Source organism: Numida meleagris, chromosome Z (assembly GCF_002078875.1).
Source record: "Numida meleagris isolate 19003 breed g44 Domestic line chromosome Z, NumMel1.0, whole genome shotgun sequence".
Lineage (NCBI taxonomy): Eukaryota > Metazoa > Chordata > Aves > Galliformes > Numididae > Numida > Numida meleagris.
In genome coordinates, this window is record NC_034438.1 from 62,267,554 (window position 1) to 62,285,324 (window position 17,771).

The window sequence follows — 17,771 nt, forward strand, 5'->3', positions numbered from 1 at the left end:
GAACAGCATTTTTTCTGTGAACCAAGAGTACCCTCCCAAAACATGTACAGGAGAAATGCGAAAAATACAGGCTGGAAAAAATTCTTAAAAATAACCAAGAAAAGAATGGGACAAGTCAGTAGTGAAGGAAGAGCAATTTCCTAAAAATGGTCATATTAATGCCTTCTAGTTATATGTACTAGCTGTCACCAGTTTGACTGGGATTACTGCTGACTACAAATGAAATAAATAAATTCTTACCATCAACGGCCAGTGATACAATGCCTTGTGTGTCCTCAACTCCATACATCACATCACAGCGGTACACCCCTGCATCACTTGCACGCAGCCTAGAGAAAGTCAGTGAAGCATCGCCGGTCTCCTCTGAATGGGTTGGAACAGACACCCTGTCCTTGTAGTTCTGGCCTATTTTGATGTTCCCATTCTGGGCCACAAGGACTGTGGTTTCTTTTGCATCTTTTCCGCTTTTATCCAGTTCAACCTTTGACCATTTAATTCGAAGATATTCGGCTGCGTAGCTAGAGGCTATGGTGGGTGTCGTTGAAAAGAAGCATGGAAGGACTGATGTTCCGGAGAGGGATCCCTTCACCAGGGTTTTTTTTTCTGCTTTAACTAGAAGAATGGGAAAGGAAGAGAGAGGATATAGCACATTAGCAACCAGCAAGATCAGAAACAGTTACATTTCACCACTATTTAATGATTAACAGACTTTTAAGACCTGAACTCCGCTAACCCTAGCTGGTTTACAACAGGTCTGACCAGAGTAAGCCAAAACAGAGTAACAACACCCTCAGCCCTTGACTGAGCCCTTTCCTGTCTGGGTAAATTAATTCACTGCTCTTTGATTTATTTTTTCCATTTGTTGTAGTCACTGACTGCAACATGTATGGGTATTGGCTTCCTCTGGAAACTGTTTTGAAGTTTACAGATGACAGATGAATTGTAAGAGTTACGTTTTCAAACTTCACCAGACTAAAACCACTTGGTGAAAGACAACCAGCTACCTCACACTGTTGCTGGCCAAAACCAGGCACTTAGGAGAGCTACTGATGTTTACACCTTGTTTTACCTCACAGCAGCTTGTTCATGAGCTCATGTCCTAGAAGTAAAGCACAACCCAGGACTTTGCATACACTGCATCCCTTACTCCATTCCTCTTTCAAGGGTTAACTCTTTTTATTGCATACATGCTGAAACAAAAGCCTTTCCAGTGACATTGCTAAGTTGTCATTATTTCAAAATTATTTCCTTGTAGCCCAGGGGCCTTTAACACATGGCAGAAATAGGGTATTTTAGGACGTTAAAGCAAAGAATGAAGAAAAGCACACAGAAAGTCCCTGCTTGGCTCAAACTTGACTTGATAGGACCTTTATCACTTTTATGACATCTCCAGCTGCAAACACTTTACAGTGAAATGCTTCCACCTGACAATATCCCAAGGGGAAAGTTGACTACTGTTCATCCAACCTGCACACAGCAACTGTCTGAAAACAGGATTTATGTTGTTATGTGATGTTATTTCCCCATATTTTATGGCTTAATGAAGATTAAAGGCTGACATATAATAGAATACCTACTCTTTCACTGACCTGCAGTCAAACATTTTTTCAAAGGCTGAAAATGCTAATCATTAATTTGAAGTCAACTAAGATTCAAAAAGTTCAGAAACAAAATGTCTGCAAATACCAGGCACCAGGATGAAATACAAGATACCAGCACTCAAAAATTATCTAGCTATTTATCTACCATCAAAAATACCATCAGTCTATAAAGAGCAGAATATTTGGAAAGAAAAAAAAGACAGGAGAAAAATCTGGTGATTTTTAACACATGGAGATCACTATAATTAGAATAAAACATTAATAGTAACATCTAAAAAAGATTCAATTCAACAATCATCAGTATGACAGCCATGTATTATGATAACAAAGTCCTCACCAGAAAAATACTGGCCCAGACAAGGATGACCAAGAAGTTGGAACGGAAGTCCTCAAATCATTTCCATTCATGCCTACCTCAGCTAAGATTCTTGGGAACTCAATGCAGAAAAACTCAAGCTAGCTATATCAGAACTGATTAGACCAGAGAGAGTAAAACAACAATGGTGTAGTGCTGTGCCAATACAGCTGCACTGCATCCAAAGCTCAGCTGAAAAGTTAGCACAGAACTGAGCTGATTTACCAGCAAGATGCTTCGCTCTGATTTGGACATGCAGTGAGATTTTCAGTCTTACAAGCAAACCAAGATTGGTGAGATGCTACAACTCACGTTTAAAAAACGGAACCTAATTGCTTCACACAACCTGAGCAAGATCTAGCAAGGATGTATTTATAAAACAGTGAATGACAAAAACAGGACCAACATAAAAGTAAGACTGGAAAATTCACAAGGCTTGAAGACAAGCTTGTAGAAGTTACGGAAGACTATAGACTAGTTCAAAAGGTTTGATTGCAAACACATTACTTTGAAAAAAAATACTGAAATAAGAATTTTGGGAAGTCAGATACTGCTTAAAAAGAAATAAAGATTTGACTTCCCCAGAGTCAACTGATTGCTAAAAACTGTAACAGGTGGGTTTTATCTTGAAGATTTACAGTAGGAACATATCACTGGCTCTTATATCACCTTTAATTCCTTGAAACTTTATTTAATTACACTTGGGTAGAGCCAGAGAAATAGAATGAATACTCAATCCTATCAGTTGTGATGGAAAAACTGCCAAACAGCACAGGTGGGAGATTAAAATCAGTTTCAAAATATTTAGTTTTTATTATGATCTCTTGTCATCTACATATATTACAGGAACTTCTTAAATGAAAAATGATCTAGTTATAATTACGCTTACAGAATTTTAATAAATGTTCGAAAGAGTTGGTTTTGGTTACTTGTGATCTAGAATATCAGTACCAAACCCTGAAGAAATTTCCTCTTTAGAAGAACTGTTGTCTTCTCATCAGTAGAATGAAACCCTCGACAGCAAACACATATCATAATTATATGCGAATTAGATCTACCCTAAACTGGACTACATCCCAGAATAAGGGAAAACTATGTACCTACAAACAGACTCATCTAGCTTTAGAAAGCACTATAAAGTGCTTTTAAAAGGCACTCTTTGTTTTGACAAGCAGAAGAGGAAAGGGGAGAAAAGACACTTTACTGAAAAAAAAAGTTTGACATTGAAGATTAGGAGATACTCCTGTGCAGTTTCAAAAAACTTGGTTTCTTGCAGTAGTCCAAACTAGTTGAGACAGATGGTTCCTTAGAAGGGATGCGGCCAGCAAAATGCAAACAAAATATTTTGCAACTGTTTGTAAATTTGAATACAAGCCGAGAAAAAGCAGAATTTGCCCAATCCCCAGTGAAGAACTATCCCAGCACTGGACATTGTTTCATACCACATCTTCACCTAACCAAGTAAAACCTAAAACATTGGTAACGATCTTAAATGAGATATGGTTTTGATACGACTAAGCTGGCTGGCAATTAATATAAGCATTCTTTTCTGTTGCTAACTAAAATGCATCACTCTTAAACATATTTAATTCACTAGGGAACATACATAGACAATAAATAAATAAAATAGACAGCTAAGTCCAAGTAACGTGGCTACAGATCTATCTTGCCAGAACTGCCAGTAAAGTCAACAGGAGCTTTGTACTAGATGATGGGACAGCAGACTCAAGCCCAGAGCATGACATGCAGTCAGGTTACTGGCAGACTCTCTGTGTCTTAGCAGCTGGGTTTTTGTGTCTTCCTCAATTTAAATATTAAATAGCTTCAATATCAGAATAAGAAGCAGGAGCAAAATGAAGACTTTCCATCACTATGTCCTGACAGGACTGTTTCCTGGTAGAGTTTTCACAGACTAAATAATGTCCTATAATCCCCAAACCTAAAGATAACACATTTTAATCAGTCTACTATGGAGATGATGGTACATGGGAATACCTTTCCCTAAAAAAAAAAAAAAAAAATGCCAACAAAAACAAACAAGCAAAAACTTCTATCTTGACTTTTCACACATATATCCCCCCAGAAAAAGTGTCTTAGGACCTCGCAATCTACCATTTGGGATGTAAAGATGCCTTATCTTACAAATGACACGTATTTTTATATGTTTATTTTGAAGTTGAACACAAACTACAGAAAAACTTCTAAGGGCTTTCTTAGAATTCTTTGTGCAATATTTTGCAATCTACATATTTATAGGGTATATATCCTGCCAAGAACAATTGAAAATACCAATGAAATTGTGGATTCCATTACTCTGACTACTAACATTGAGCCTAAGGGAAGTCTTTTCATTAACTCTCATTCCTTTAATGAAGATACTGAAAAATTAAACTTAATGCAAAGCTTGTACAAAAGCATATGAAACTTTGATAGCAGAGGTAACAGAAGACCAATACCCAAAGAAGTCCTCAGTTAATTCTTTACAAGGTGATTTGTAGTCTTAAGAAGCAGAGTAACAGAAGGAAGCAAAATAATGAAAGAAACAGTGTTATATTCTGCAAGAAAATCATGGGAAGCCAGAAAAACGTAAATCCCAGCTACTGAACTCAATGTAACACGCATACAGATGTGCAAACATTATATGCATGTACATGCGTTTTATAGCACATATATAACATTAACATGATTTGCAAAATTGATGTATATTATTTATATACCTTCAAAAGGACATTATCAAATACTGCAACCTAGGGTGTTTGTATTCTCCTCTAGATTATAGGGCTTTCATGAAAGCACACTTATTCATGACATGATAAATAGTAGCTTATAATGAGTGAGGTAAACTTCAACAATGATCATAATCACAAGGTCCAGCTTGTGAACTACAGAACTGTAACACCAGCTATTTCAAAGTGAGTAAATGGCAGGCTAGGAGTAGGTGTAATCCTTGCTCATGAACTTCTGTCATTAATCCTTCACATGCACCACAGCAAATAGCAAAGGTCTTACGGAAGGGCACTCCCGCGACCCCAGAAGCTTGCACCATATTTCCTGCTGCCCTCCTTTTCAAAAAATGCTTTCTGAGTATTTCAAACCTTAAAGAAGTCATGGAAAAGCATTCTCAGTTCTCTAAGGAAAAATACTTCTGTTGCTACATAAAATCTAAGGAACAAGCCACGCAAACACGTTAGGTATTTATGAATGTGACCATTCAAACAGATGAGAGTGGAAGAGAAAACAAAGGCAGGAATAATACTTTGTGGTGAATGCATAAAACTTTGTGTGCTTATAATCTTCTCTTTTCTAAATTAAGCTTCAGTTTTGTGCCAGAATGAGCAAGGAGGTGGTCATCCCCATGTGCTCAGTTCTGGTGAGGCCATACCTTGAGTACTGTGCTCAGTTTTGGGACCCTCACTATAAGAAAGACATCAAGGCTCTGGAGTGTGTCCAAAGAAGGGCAACGAAGCTGGTGAGGGGTGTGGAGCACAAGTCTCATGAGGAGTGGCTGAGAGAGCTGGGATTGTTTAGTCTAGAGAAAAGGAGGCTCTGGGAAGACCTTAACACTCTCTACAGCTGCTTGAAAGGAGGCCATGGCAAGATGGGAGGTCGGCCTCTTCTCCCACATAACTAGAAATAGGACAAGAGGGAATGGCCTCAAGCTGCCAGAGAAGGTTCAGGTTGGATATCAGAAAAAACTTTGAACAAAGTGTGGTCAGGTGCTGGAACAGGCTGCTAAGTGAGGTGGTGGAGTCACCACCCCTGGACGTGCTCAAGAAACATTTAGATGTTGTACTATGGGACACGTTTTAGAGGGGAAATATTGGTGGTAGGTGGACTGTTGGTCTAGATGACCTTGGAGGTTCTTCCAACCTTGATGATTCTACAACCTAATTAATCTCTTGGATTCCAAAATTAACAACTTTGTTTACTTGTTTTTTAAAAAGGGATCTTTGGGGGAACATCCAAATAAAGCCTTTTGGAGACACTGGAAGAGAAAAGGAAGTGCTTAGGAAGATGCTCCTTTAAGCAACTGAGTAAGTGAAGCAGCTACAACAATGCCAAAACCGAACATCAGAGTGAATGACAAATGATTAGATAACAGTGCCATGTGGACTGGATAGTAAGGTTAGCTTCTAAACAGTACACATTTTCAAAACTAGTATTCGCAATTGATATTTAAAGTTTTCAACACAACATTTTTCCTAGGAGAAAATGCCAACTTGCCGAAGCTTCTTTCTTTCATAAAATAATTGTTGATTTTGACAAATTTCCCCGTATGAGTTTCAAAAGAATGATTTTAAGCTTTGAGAATAGTTTTGCTCAAAAGGAAACACTGCCATTAATCATAGGCAAGTGACTATTCGATTAACCCATATGGTTAACCAAACTCATTTGGGGAACAGGAAGCATGGGAATCCATGTTTCACAAAAGATTTCAAGGCATCAGTTTTGCATTCAAATTCAGGATTACAAAAAAACTGAAACGTAAGAAATTCCTGTCTAACTTTTCAAAATGCAAGCACAGATTTAATTTCAAAGGTGTTCTTTTTCTTTTTCCTTTTTCTTTTTTTTTTTTTTTTTAAAACAGCAGGACTGGAAAAGTTTGTCTGTGACCTTGTAACACTCATCCTCAAAAGTTATTACACAAACTAATATTTCTACAAAACAGAAGGATATGGATCAAGCCCAGACTCTGTTGGATTCATTCACATCAAAGTTTACCTCATCTTTGTCCTCTTCACCATGGCCATATTCTGAAGAATCTCACATGTGAGAATCTGTGTGGCTAAAGCATGATCCTTAACCTCAAAAATAGAAGTCCACAGTCTATTTCTAGGAACATAAGGGCTTTTCTGCACTTCTTTCAAAAGTTTCAAGTGAATAAGGACAAGTCAGAACTTGGGTCTATATTCCTGAGATGACCATACCAACCATTCCATACTGACCATTCACAGAAAACTTACTTGTGTTACTGAAATTCTATTCTGGAAGTCACATGAACCATTTATAAACCATTTCAGAGGTGATGAAAGGTGGAGTAAGTTGAGGGGCACCTAAAGGTGTCATCCCTTGTTCTACCAGACAGTTTCACCTCTCTACAGACATTGATGCACTCCCAATCCCCTAATTCTACCAGTTCAAGCAATTGTGTAAAGCAGTGAGGCAGATCAAAGATCTGATCCAGCTGAAAACTAACTTGCAAAAAGGGTTATCTGCTGTCTTTCAGACAAGTCATTTACCTGACTGAGCTGGACGTATATCCCCATAAATACTGTGTCAACACAAAGAAAAACATGTCAGCCAGCACCAGGGTACAGAGAAGGGGCACAACTACCCCATGTAGTGCTAAATGATGTATGTGAGATTACACTGACCACTGAATTATGCCCTAAATAAACATGATCATATTTTAAATAGGTTGTAACAGAAATGTCAGCTTTACATATCACATCAGATTCTTTTGACTTGCTTATTCTCTTATTACATGCTCTCCATCCAAAGGTTGATTACCAGGTAAAATCTTAACATTCCTCTTCTCATGTGAGTGATGTACTAGCATTTACTCCATTTTAAAGATGACTAATCATGCTATAAGTTATCAAATAAAATGTTGTAAGTTCCCTATGTAGACTGACATTGTTAGTCCATGACCACTCTGACAATCACTTGCTTTGCCTCCCAGAATACTTCATATGAACAACTAATTAGATCCAAATAACAGATCCAAGAGCTGTACATCAGTGTACATTTACAGACATTTTACTGAGTAAAAAATGGGAGGGAAAAAGAAAAGCTTGACCTGCTCCTTACTAATCTTGAGTCAAAAGTTTCAAACAATCATAGCAATCACATATGAATATATACTTCAGTGTTAACATGTAATCACCATGAGAAATAAACAGGGCTCCTCCTTTCCACCCAAAGCTAAGAACTGCAGCTGCTTTAAGACGTTCCTGCTCCAGGCCCCAGCAGCCAGGAGCTCACCACAACTTCCAACCAGCTCAGCCTCCACAGCTGAGGGTCTGGCAGACACACTGCCCACCCCAAAAAGCATGTCTCCTTAGACTCATTCTTTATCAGTCAGAGGCAGGCAGAGACTGGGGCTCTTGGTTCCTCCGTATTTCACTTGTAAGTGGCAATTTTCACCCTGAATATAGAGAGTGTCAGAGACGTACAAACTCATTAGGCTGCTGTCGCATCGATTAACATGAGTGCATGCACTGGAACCTGACTGGAAGGAGTGCAGAACCACTGTTCCTATAGCCCCAAGACTCCCCCACTTAATTTGCTACCTCTGCAGCCTGACTAAGTCTGTATTAGAAAGCTCCTCTTTCCCTCATGCACTGGCACTGCTCGCTGCTGAAGCCCTCGTGAAAGCTGTTTGCCTTCCACCAAAATTATCACCTCCTGGTAGCCTCCACCTCACCCATGGAGGGGAATTCCTCTGTAGGCCATGCCAAATGAAGGTGTGAGACATATCTAACCAACATTTCACAAGAAGAGGTTAAAGCAGTAAGTCACATTCCTGAACATTTTAAGAAAGCAAGCTGTTTTGCTTTACGCTTTGTAATGTCTTTATCACATTATCACACTGTCTTTATCACTACTTGAATTATAGTAATGGCACTTACAAACCTCAGGAGACACAAATAGATGTGTAAAAACCTTGCCAAAAGCATGCTCACTCACCAAGGGTTTTCTATGTAAATCAGTAGGCAAAAGGGAGAAAACAGGAACAAACTTAGTTACACAGTACAGCAAAGAGTGGCAGAGGTAAAATCAGAAAACAAATTTCCCCGGTCCTGGGAAATACTCTACCAACTGGACCATGCTGCTTCCCGCTGTCACTGGAATGAATTTTAATAAATGATTCTACATGTAACAGACTTACCTTTAGGTAGCATATATGTTATAGCTAATGTAGAGCACATCCATATGATGCTTTTTATATTTAACAACATCTTGACCTACAAATAAAGAAAAACAGAGTAAGTGGTTAGTTATCATACTGTGTCCTTATCATTGGTTGATATTAAGGCAGTCATGAGCTCAAAAAATGATGTTCAGCAGGACAGTGAATAATGGATAATATACTGATCTTTTACCATTTTATTCACTGTTTTAAATCTAATTCCACACAGCAACAGCAGTCCATAAGTACAACATGATGTCTTCTCCCTGGTGCGGTGTTGCCAATTCAGATGAAGCCTCCATGAAGGTCTGTGTCCATAACACAGACTGCCCTATCACTTAGCATCAGCGAACAACCTGCTTGGTTAGGAAAGAGGCTCCCACAATAACCTTTCATGAATTCTGAGCGTGAATCAACATCCACCCTATGACCCTCTCCATCTACAAACTTACTGCTCTTAAAATTGCTGTACATACTATTTCATAGTGGAAATGTATTACAGTGACAATGTAATACAGATTCTAATGACTATTTAATACTAATTCATAATTAATTTCAGTTTACTGAGTCTACAGTAATAAACAAACATGTCAATCCCCTTGAGGTTTGCTTATCATTTCTTTTACAAGCTCCATGCTTGAACAGCTGAAAACATAAATAATACATACATAACAATACATTGCATGTTCATAATGGTATGTTCTCATTTTTATTCCAGTTGCTAGTTACACATTTGCAATTATCCTGAAAACTTAAGAATCTTTTTAGAAAAAGCATCACAATTCCCATAAATGTCACTTATTACAATCACAGAATCATTAAGGTTGGAAAAGACCACTAAGATCATTTAGTCCAACGGCTGGCCCATCACCACCATGCTTTTACAAACAGTCCTTTCCCCACAGTTATATATATGCACTATAGAGGTATCATAAGGAATAGTCCTCAGCAGTGATTTGCCAAATGCCCTTGAAAAGTTTTAAATCACAGAACAGTGAGTTTTCTGATACTGCTGTCAAAATACGCTACCTGGGCTTGGAAACAGGCAAGAAATCTGAACTCAAAGATAGATTACAGCTGAACAGCAAAACAGAGATTAAACAGACCTTTGTTATCACTATGAACCTTGTATTACATATACTTTTTCTGCCATTTTTTATATTAGCATTTTAGTTATTTAGTATTTACACATAATGTCTTAAGGTTAAAGCCTTGACTAACACACCCACAAACCTCCCGAAGCTATACTGAACGCAAAAGTGAAACATGCAGATTAATTTCTTCAAAAAATTACTGATGATGTGTTCAACCCCAGGAAAGTTCCCTACATCGATAACAGCTGCAGCCCAAACCTCACATGAATCTGTGTGAATTGGCACCTGATGTGTAAGGGCTGAATGGTTGAGAAAAGATGCAAAACATCTCAAATGAAGACTTTCCAATGAGGCAATCTCTAACATAACAGCATCATGCTCAGAATTCCCACCCAAAAGAGTTGAAAACCCAAGACTTTTTTATTCCCTCTATGCAGATGGCCGGGGCTGGCTGGTTGCACTGGGAAACATACACTGCAACCTATTCCCAGGGTGTGGAGGAAAGAATACAGCTGCTTTCCATGGAGCTGGCTGCACATTGCCAAAGACGCCTCATCTCTGCTTCATCCATTCGACAGAGCTCACAGCATGATGTGATATCACTGATTTGGCAATATTAACTTCACAGAAATTGCACTTTTTACGAGTGAGTCCCAAACAAGAACCAAGACATCTCTGACTTTATTCATTTTGAGCCTCATCCTCTGCTAAGCTTTTCCTGAGGACACTAACAGCTTACACAAGCAAAGAAGCAAATGGAGAATATACAGTGGTGGTTATTTCACAACTAATTTTAAAAACCTGTACTGTGCCCCAGAATACTATGCCCACATAGAATGTTGTCAAGAGCGAGAAGGTTGTACTTGGTAAGAGCTGCAGACATCAGAGTGCTTTTAATGCAATAAGACACTTTTCAAATACAGGCAGCCACGTTTTCTTAGATAAACACTCAAGTGATCCCTGTTATTACACAACATCTCAGAAAATGAGAGGTCACTGTGAGCCTACAGATGTGCACAAACAAGAAGATGCTTCAAGCATCTTTGTGTCCTGAAACCACTGTAGAGCACCTAGGCCATTGCCAACTAGCTTCTGCAGCAACACAAGTACTGTAAAGACAGCATGAAAAGGAGAAGATCTACAGTGTTGTCCAACCTCAAAGACAGTGAATGCAAAAGCTCTGGCTTTTCTGAAGACATGGTAGCTCCAGACCTCCTTGTAAGCTGTCCACATGTGTTTCCCCTGCATCACACAATGGCTGCAACAACAGCTAAACAAAAAACTAGAACAAACTATTTACAAGTTTAGCTTTCCATGTTTACCCATACACTCCACATCCTTTCTCCTTCAGAAGGCAACCATGGCTTCTGAGATCAGAAACAAGAGAATTGGACAATGGCATCAAACAAATTTACATAGAAAAAAGAACAAATGACTTTCCTGGAAGACACCTGTGCAGCACCTAAGCCAGATGAGTTGCACACTCCTCTGCAGTAGCTGCCCCTCTGTCGATGCACAACATGTACCCGTGCAACGTCCTGTGTTCCCAGAAGCTCAACGGAGTATTCTGACAAGAAGTGGTACACCCAGCCCCACATCTGGGTAATTCCACCAGACCTGCTGCCATACTGCAAAGCTGCCGAGAGCCAGCTGCAGTTGGTATACGAAAGATCTCACCTGCTCGCTCCTACCCACCTCGCACACAAACGCAGAGTGCCATGCCTCCAGCACAATGCTGGTAACGACATTCTTAATGCAGTTTGAGGAATCTTATTACAAAAAGATCTTCAGCTTTCAGCCACTGAACACAGAAAAAAAACCCACATATACTCAAAATACGGAAACAGAAAAGACAACTGCAGAGAGATGGCTTCCAAGATACCCTGTGACTGCTGATGACCAGATGGTACCAAACCATTAGAGCACACATGGTTGGGAAATTGACTTGGTCTTGTGATGAGGACTGATGAGATTATATTTGCTACAGTGAGAGCTCACACAGTTTAAAAAAAAAAAAAAAAAGTACTGTACATGAGCACAGAGCTTAATACGTGACACCTGCCAAAAATCCCCACCCTGCACTTCAAAAATCACCTCTCACTCAATTTTCTAGATCTCCTCCACCCTGAGGCCTTTAAGCAATGAAAAATGCTGGGGGAAAGGTTCCATGTTCAACCCTTGAGTTCATAAGCATCACAAGCACAACTGCCATGCAACACACCATGCATGAGAGTTTTCACAGCCTGGTCCTCCATGGGCTCCCATAAACACTCCTGTGTTACAAAGCGCTGCTCCACCACAGCTACCAGAATTAAATGTGAAATAACCCCATTACCACCCTGTCCGAGAAACAGCGGGTAGATGCAAACAGCAACATCCAACCCAGCCTGGAAGGAGCACGTGGGCTTCTTCAGGTGTGCACCAATCTCTCTCAAGAGCAGCCTGCAAGGCAGAGGAGCCTGCTAGCAACAAGCACCTCAGGCACTCAGGACACTGCAATCAGATGGGCTGCTCCTGCAACAAAATATTTGCTCTAAAAGTGGTTTGTATTTCTAGTCCTGCCCTCTACAAAAGCCTCTGCTGGCTGGCTACAGTATTAAATATGCAGTAAGTCACCAAATTTTTTCCAGTCATACCTTGTCCATAAGCTTTTGTTTCTTCCCCTTAGTGTTGCTACACCTAGAGAAAGCCATAATGCTATAGACACAGAAAGAAAGTCCTGCCAACTGCAGGCTGCACGATTTGAGAAAGTGTTTAATTTCCACTTCCTATTAAAAAAAAAAAAAAAAAGAGCATCTTACTTCACATGACCACACTCGGGTTGGCCGCTGGCAGCAGTCCAACTGGACTGGTCAACTTCATTCAGAGCTGCTGCACACAGGCTGATCCACAGTAGTCATTTATATCACATTTCTAAATTGGATGCAGCTCTGAGCTTTAAGCAAAAGATACCAAGTCCCTGATAAACTTTACATCTCTGAAAACTAACGGTGGAGGTTCTACCTTTGGGGAGAGAACAGAGCTCCTATTTTTGCAGGCACTGCTTCTTCCCCTACAACAGCAGAGAGTCATAGGAGCAGTAAGTTCTGATCAAATTCCAGCTTGCATTTAGTTTACAGTGCAAGCTTGATCTCACACCAATGCTATTTTAATTTAACCAGATGGGCGAACATCATGTCTCTCTAACTCCAGGTTAAGAATTCTGTGAACCGTCCTGGTGTGGGACAGACTGAGATATACCACCCAAAGGGTTTCTCTGAAGTTGGAAAAATGAGAAAATAACTGCTGTCCTAGAGGCAACAGTGTCATAAAAGGTTGCAGCTTCTCAGGTCACACTGAGACTGATTCAGCACATGTTCTGCAGTTGTATGAGCTGCAGAGCTGTATGTTGAGTATGAAGAAAGTAGTCTCTGCCCATTTAACCTCTTTGCCTGTATAACAAAGGTAAGGTTCATTACAAGAAAGAAGAATTAAAAAAAAAAAAAAAGCAGGGGGAGGAGGGAAACACCTAAGAGAACCTGGCACTAGAGACGTGAGTCAAAGTTGCTGCTCCTACTAATGGGAAAAACAGTAAACTGCACAGCTTTCCAGTGCAGACCAGGCAAGCTGGAAATGTCCTATCCCAGATGCAGTACCTTCCCTGCTGCATCCTGAGCACCAGGCGCCGAGGCATTCTCAGCCGATGTCTGCTCTCAAAGCCCTGGACTTTCTTTTCTGCTGGCAGGCTTTTGATCCCTTCATGCCGTCTGACTGTTAACTGCAGACACATATCAGCTTTACTGTAAGTGCCGTTTAATTGACTTCGCTAGTTTCACTGCCATCATGGCCGTGTGATTAATTAGCCCACTGTGTTGTCACATGGTTGACTTGGCTTCGATCTAACTCATCAGTGTCATCTGCTAGGCCTTTTATCGCTTCCAAAGGTCCTCCTATGGCCTTCACCAAGGCCCTGGGGCATCTGCTGCATTCCCACCTCGGGCCTAAGGGGCACTCCCCTCATCCCAGAAGGCAAGCAGCGCAGTCTGCAGCCCCAAACAGGGGCACAGATGGGAGAGTGACCAGAGCACAGCATGTTCTGGTGATCCCCATGCTGGCAGCTGTGGGGAAGCTGCTGCTGCCTCAGGACATCCCTCCAGGCCTGTGCTCATTTAAGCCAGAAGCAGCTCTGGGCTGGCAGGCAGCTCTGCAGAGAGGTGGCAGGAAGCCGCCCGAGGAAAGCAGAGTAGCTCAGCTTCGCTCAGCTCAGCTCACCTCTCCCAGCACCTCCACACAGAGCCGCGTGCACGAGGCCCCGGGCCCGGCCATCAGGCACTCCGGGAGCTGAGGTCATGCTCCCCAGATACCCTCAGCACGGAGGGCAGCAGGGCAGGCCGGACAGGGACAAGCGCTCCAGCCACGGGGTGGGCACTGAGGCGCTCACACAACATGTCCGCCTCTCCACCAACGGCTCGTTCAGTGAAAGCCGTTACCAGCGCAAGATACACTACCCCTCAGGACACAAAAGCAGGGCACTCAAAAACAAAGCACACGACGACGAGTGCCGTACCAGCCAGTACCCCGACGGCTGAGGCTAGGGGCAGACCCCAACAGCCTCCCCGGCCCCTCTGCCCCACACCGGCCCCGGGCACGCCCTGCACCGCCAGTCCTCGGCTGGAGGCGGGAAAGGCGCCGTCCCCCGCCCCGCCTCGCCGCGGTGCCGCCCTGCTGTCACACCGCGCCCACCGCCGGCGTTCGGCGACCATTTTATCCCCGTTATCATTCTCCATTCTCCTTCCGAACATGAGCAACGCCGCTGGCGGGAAATTAAACCCTCATACAACCAAAGACCCCCGCCCCGCCGCCGGTCAACGGCGCCACCGGCCGCCGCCAGGGGGCGCCATAACGCTGCCGCCGCCGCGCCCCGTCCCGTCCTGTTCCTCGAGAGCGGCGGGGCCGCGCCCGGTGGCAGCGGGACCCCCGCCCGGCCCCGCCGCGGGGCACGGCCCTGCGGCCGCTCTCGGCGCCCTGGGGACGGGGCTCCGGGCGCGGTTTCAGCGCGCTGCTAGTAAGCCCCACCGGCTGCCCCCGCTTCGGCCATCAGCGCGTCCCCGGGGTCCGCCCCGCCGCCGCAGCCAGCGCTCCCCGCCTGCAGCCAAGTCTTACTCATCCCCTTTTGGAAGGAAACTTCCTTTTTTCTCCCTTTTTTTTAAAAAAAGAAAGAAAGAAAGAAAGAAAAACCACCCAAAATTTACACTCTGGCTGTCCTGGGATAGGTTTCTGCAACATGTTTTTCCTTTAAAAATGAGAAGAAAAAATAAAAAGGAGGAGGAAAAAAAGGGAAAAAAAAAAGCCTTCGGGGCTTAATATCGGTGCCCGAAGGGAATGGAGGTGGCCGGGAGGACGTGACAAGTGGGACAATGAGGGCTGGCCCGCGCCCCGTCGCCCCTTTGTGTGGCGGAGTCACCTCGGGGCCGCCCGTGGGGGCGGATGGAGGGACAGGGGTTGCCCGCGGGGCCCCATCCCCTGCAGTGGGTGCCCGACCCTCCGGCAAGCCCCCCCCCCCCCCACCGCACACACAGACCCTCTTTTTCCCGCCGTCGGAACTCCCTTAATTCCTTCCACGATGCTCTCTCACTTTCTTTGTGACACAAAGGCGAAAAGCCGAGAGGCGGCTGGGGAAGGCAGTGCCCCGTGCCCCCGAGAGCCATCCGTGGGCTTTAGAGGGGTTGCTTTGCTCTGCTGACCCCGCGGTTTCTCTCTGCGCCCGCTGCCAACCCCGAGCCAATGTGGTTCGGACGGTGCCCGCTCTCCGGTTCCTCCGAACAGATGCTGCTGCCGGAGCGCCTATGCCCCACTCCGCTCTGGCAGCAGCTTTCCAGGAACACCGAGAGGAAAAAAAAAAAAAAACTAAAAAGAAAAAAAGAGGAAAAGACAAAAGAGAAAGAAAGAAAAAAGGGGGGGAAAAAAGGGGGGTGGGGTGTGGGGAGCACACGCTTTTCCCAACGCAAGGAAACCTGGTGGCCGGAAAGGTTCCCTCTGGCCATTCCCTGCTCCTGCCGCACGAGCGCTTTGTGTCTGCAATACCCATAGGAAATAGCTTCCTTCTTTCTCTCCCCGGAGCCCCATCGCACATCAAGGTGCAGCTCTACCTTCCCAAGCAACCGGTACGAAGACTTCTGCTGGGGCACCCAGCCCAAAATTGCCCAGTTCTCTTTGTTCTCCTCTTTGAAACCGAGTGGTTTCGTTGGGTGCCCGGGCATCTCTTCTGCTCTCCTCTGCCTGTCGCTGAACTTACCCCAGGTTGTTTAAATTCACCAATCATTACTATCCTCTCCCGCTTAAGGTTTGCAGTTCAACTCTTTGTCCTTACAGGTACCGACAGCGAAACGGTCGCTTTAAACCCCACGCTAGGTGTTTGCCGGAGACCACACGTAAAGGAGGGGGTGGGGGGAAAGCGCGTTAAAAAAAGAGTTATAGTTACCTTAAAAGGTAGCGTATTGCAGAGATTGCAAAAAAAATCACAACGCGGTGGCCAGGCTAGTCCAGAGATCCCAGTGGCCGCATGAACGAGTAAAGTCCCTGGTTGGTGCTGGAAGGAGGTGCTGGTTCCGGGGTCTCCCCTCCGTCCCAAGCCTTCCCTCCCTCCCTGCCTGCCTTCCCACCGGCGAGCACCTGCCTGCGAGCTGCGCCGAGCTGTGGGCACACGGAGCTCGCATGCAAGTTCAAATGCGAGCCTCAGCCACCCATCATTATTATATCGTTGTACCGTCAGCGCTGCAGAGGAGGGGCGCTGGCTGGGCGAGAGGAGGGTTCTCAGGCTCCACCAGAGCCTCCTCGCGATTGCAAGGCTCCCGCAGCCAGCAGCTGGGCGCGGGAGAGACCCCGGCTCCGCGCCGCCCCCGCACCGCGCAGCCCCCGCAGGCAACGTAGGGGTCCCGTAGCCCCCCGAGAGCCTGGAAGCCCCGCACGGGTCCCTCTGCACACCGGCATCAGCCCCGCGGAGCGGGGCAGGCAGGCGCGAGAGGAGCATTGTTCCCCAATTAAACAATTAACTGGGGAGAGAATGGGGAGACCTCCTCCGCTCTGGCTCCTGGAGTAGGCTGCAGTGGGGAAAGTGGCTGGGACCAAGATCCCTTTTTCCCCTCAGCCTCCCCAGTCTCAGCACTGCAATAAAAGAATATATGGGTGATTGTTCCAAACTTCCCCTAGCGCTGCCAATTCACAGGCAGCCTCGCATCGGCAGCCACCCGAGCCAAGCTTCTCCACCCTAGTTTTACCCATCTCCAACAACTTAACTTTTCTTTTTTTTTTTTTTTTTTTGTCTTAAGATTAGCCTTTGCATTTTCTGTCCAAACCTCTTGGAGATGAAGTCATAAGCAGAACTCTAAATCATCCTTTAAAGGGGGACTTTCACCAGTTAGTAAAGGGTCTGTCATTCTTCTCGGGCAGCTTCTTCCCCAAAATGTACCTATCTCACTATGTGGCAGACACTTAGGGCACACGACCTTGGAACAAGCTCCCGCAGCAGCATGTGCCACAGCCCCCTCCTCCAGGAAGGTGCAAATTTGGAGCCAGGAAAGAGATGCCTGGAAAAATAGGTGCGCCTGATCTGCCGCTCCAGGCACGTTTCTGGCAGCCCCAGATAGCACTGCTAGCAGTGAGCAGGAGCGGTTTTCCTCCAGTGCCTCTCACCCTTATTGTTCTTCCCCCCCAACCCTTGTCCCTGGAGCTTTGCTGACAGCGGGTTTGAAACCAGCCCACAGCCCTTGTTTCCAAGCACAGCCCTTGGTGCCAGGCTGGAGGAGTGGAAGGCAGAGATGACAACCAAA

At 44.2% G+C, this 17,771-nt stretch overlaps 1 protein-coding gene across 6 annotated transcripts in view; it reads right to left on the reverse strand.

The window, feature by feature from the left end:
• Nucleotides 1-16,877, reverse strand: part of VCAN (versican) — a 108,197-nt gene extending 91,320 nt beyond the window's left edge. For 2 of the 6 annotated variants that reach the window (XM_021380775.1, XM_021380774.1), the window contains exons 1-3: nucleotides 16,424-16,877; nucleotides 8,849-8,924; nucleotides 241-612 (exon numbers count right to left, since the gene is read on the reverse strand). In XM_021380775.1, coding sequence (XP_021236450.1) covers nucleotides 241-612; nucleotides 8,849-8,918 — 442 coding nt within the window. In that variant the 5' untranslated portion in view covers nucleotides 8,919-8,924; nucleotides 16,424-16,877. Of the gene's footprint in view, nucleotides 1-240; nucleotides 613-8,848; nucleotides 8,925-13,598; nucleotides 13,721-14,214; nucleotides 14,852-16,091; nucleotides 16,366-16,423 lie in introns of those variants that run through there. The other 4 variants (XM_021380778.1, XM_021380777.1, XM_021380779.1 and 1 more) reach the window with 4 other exon arrangements.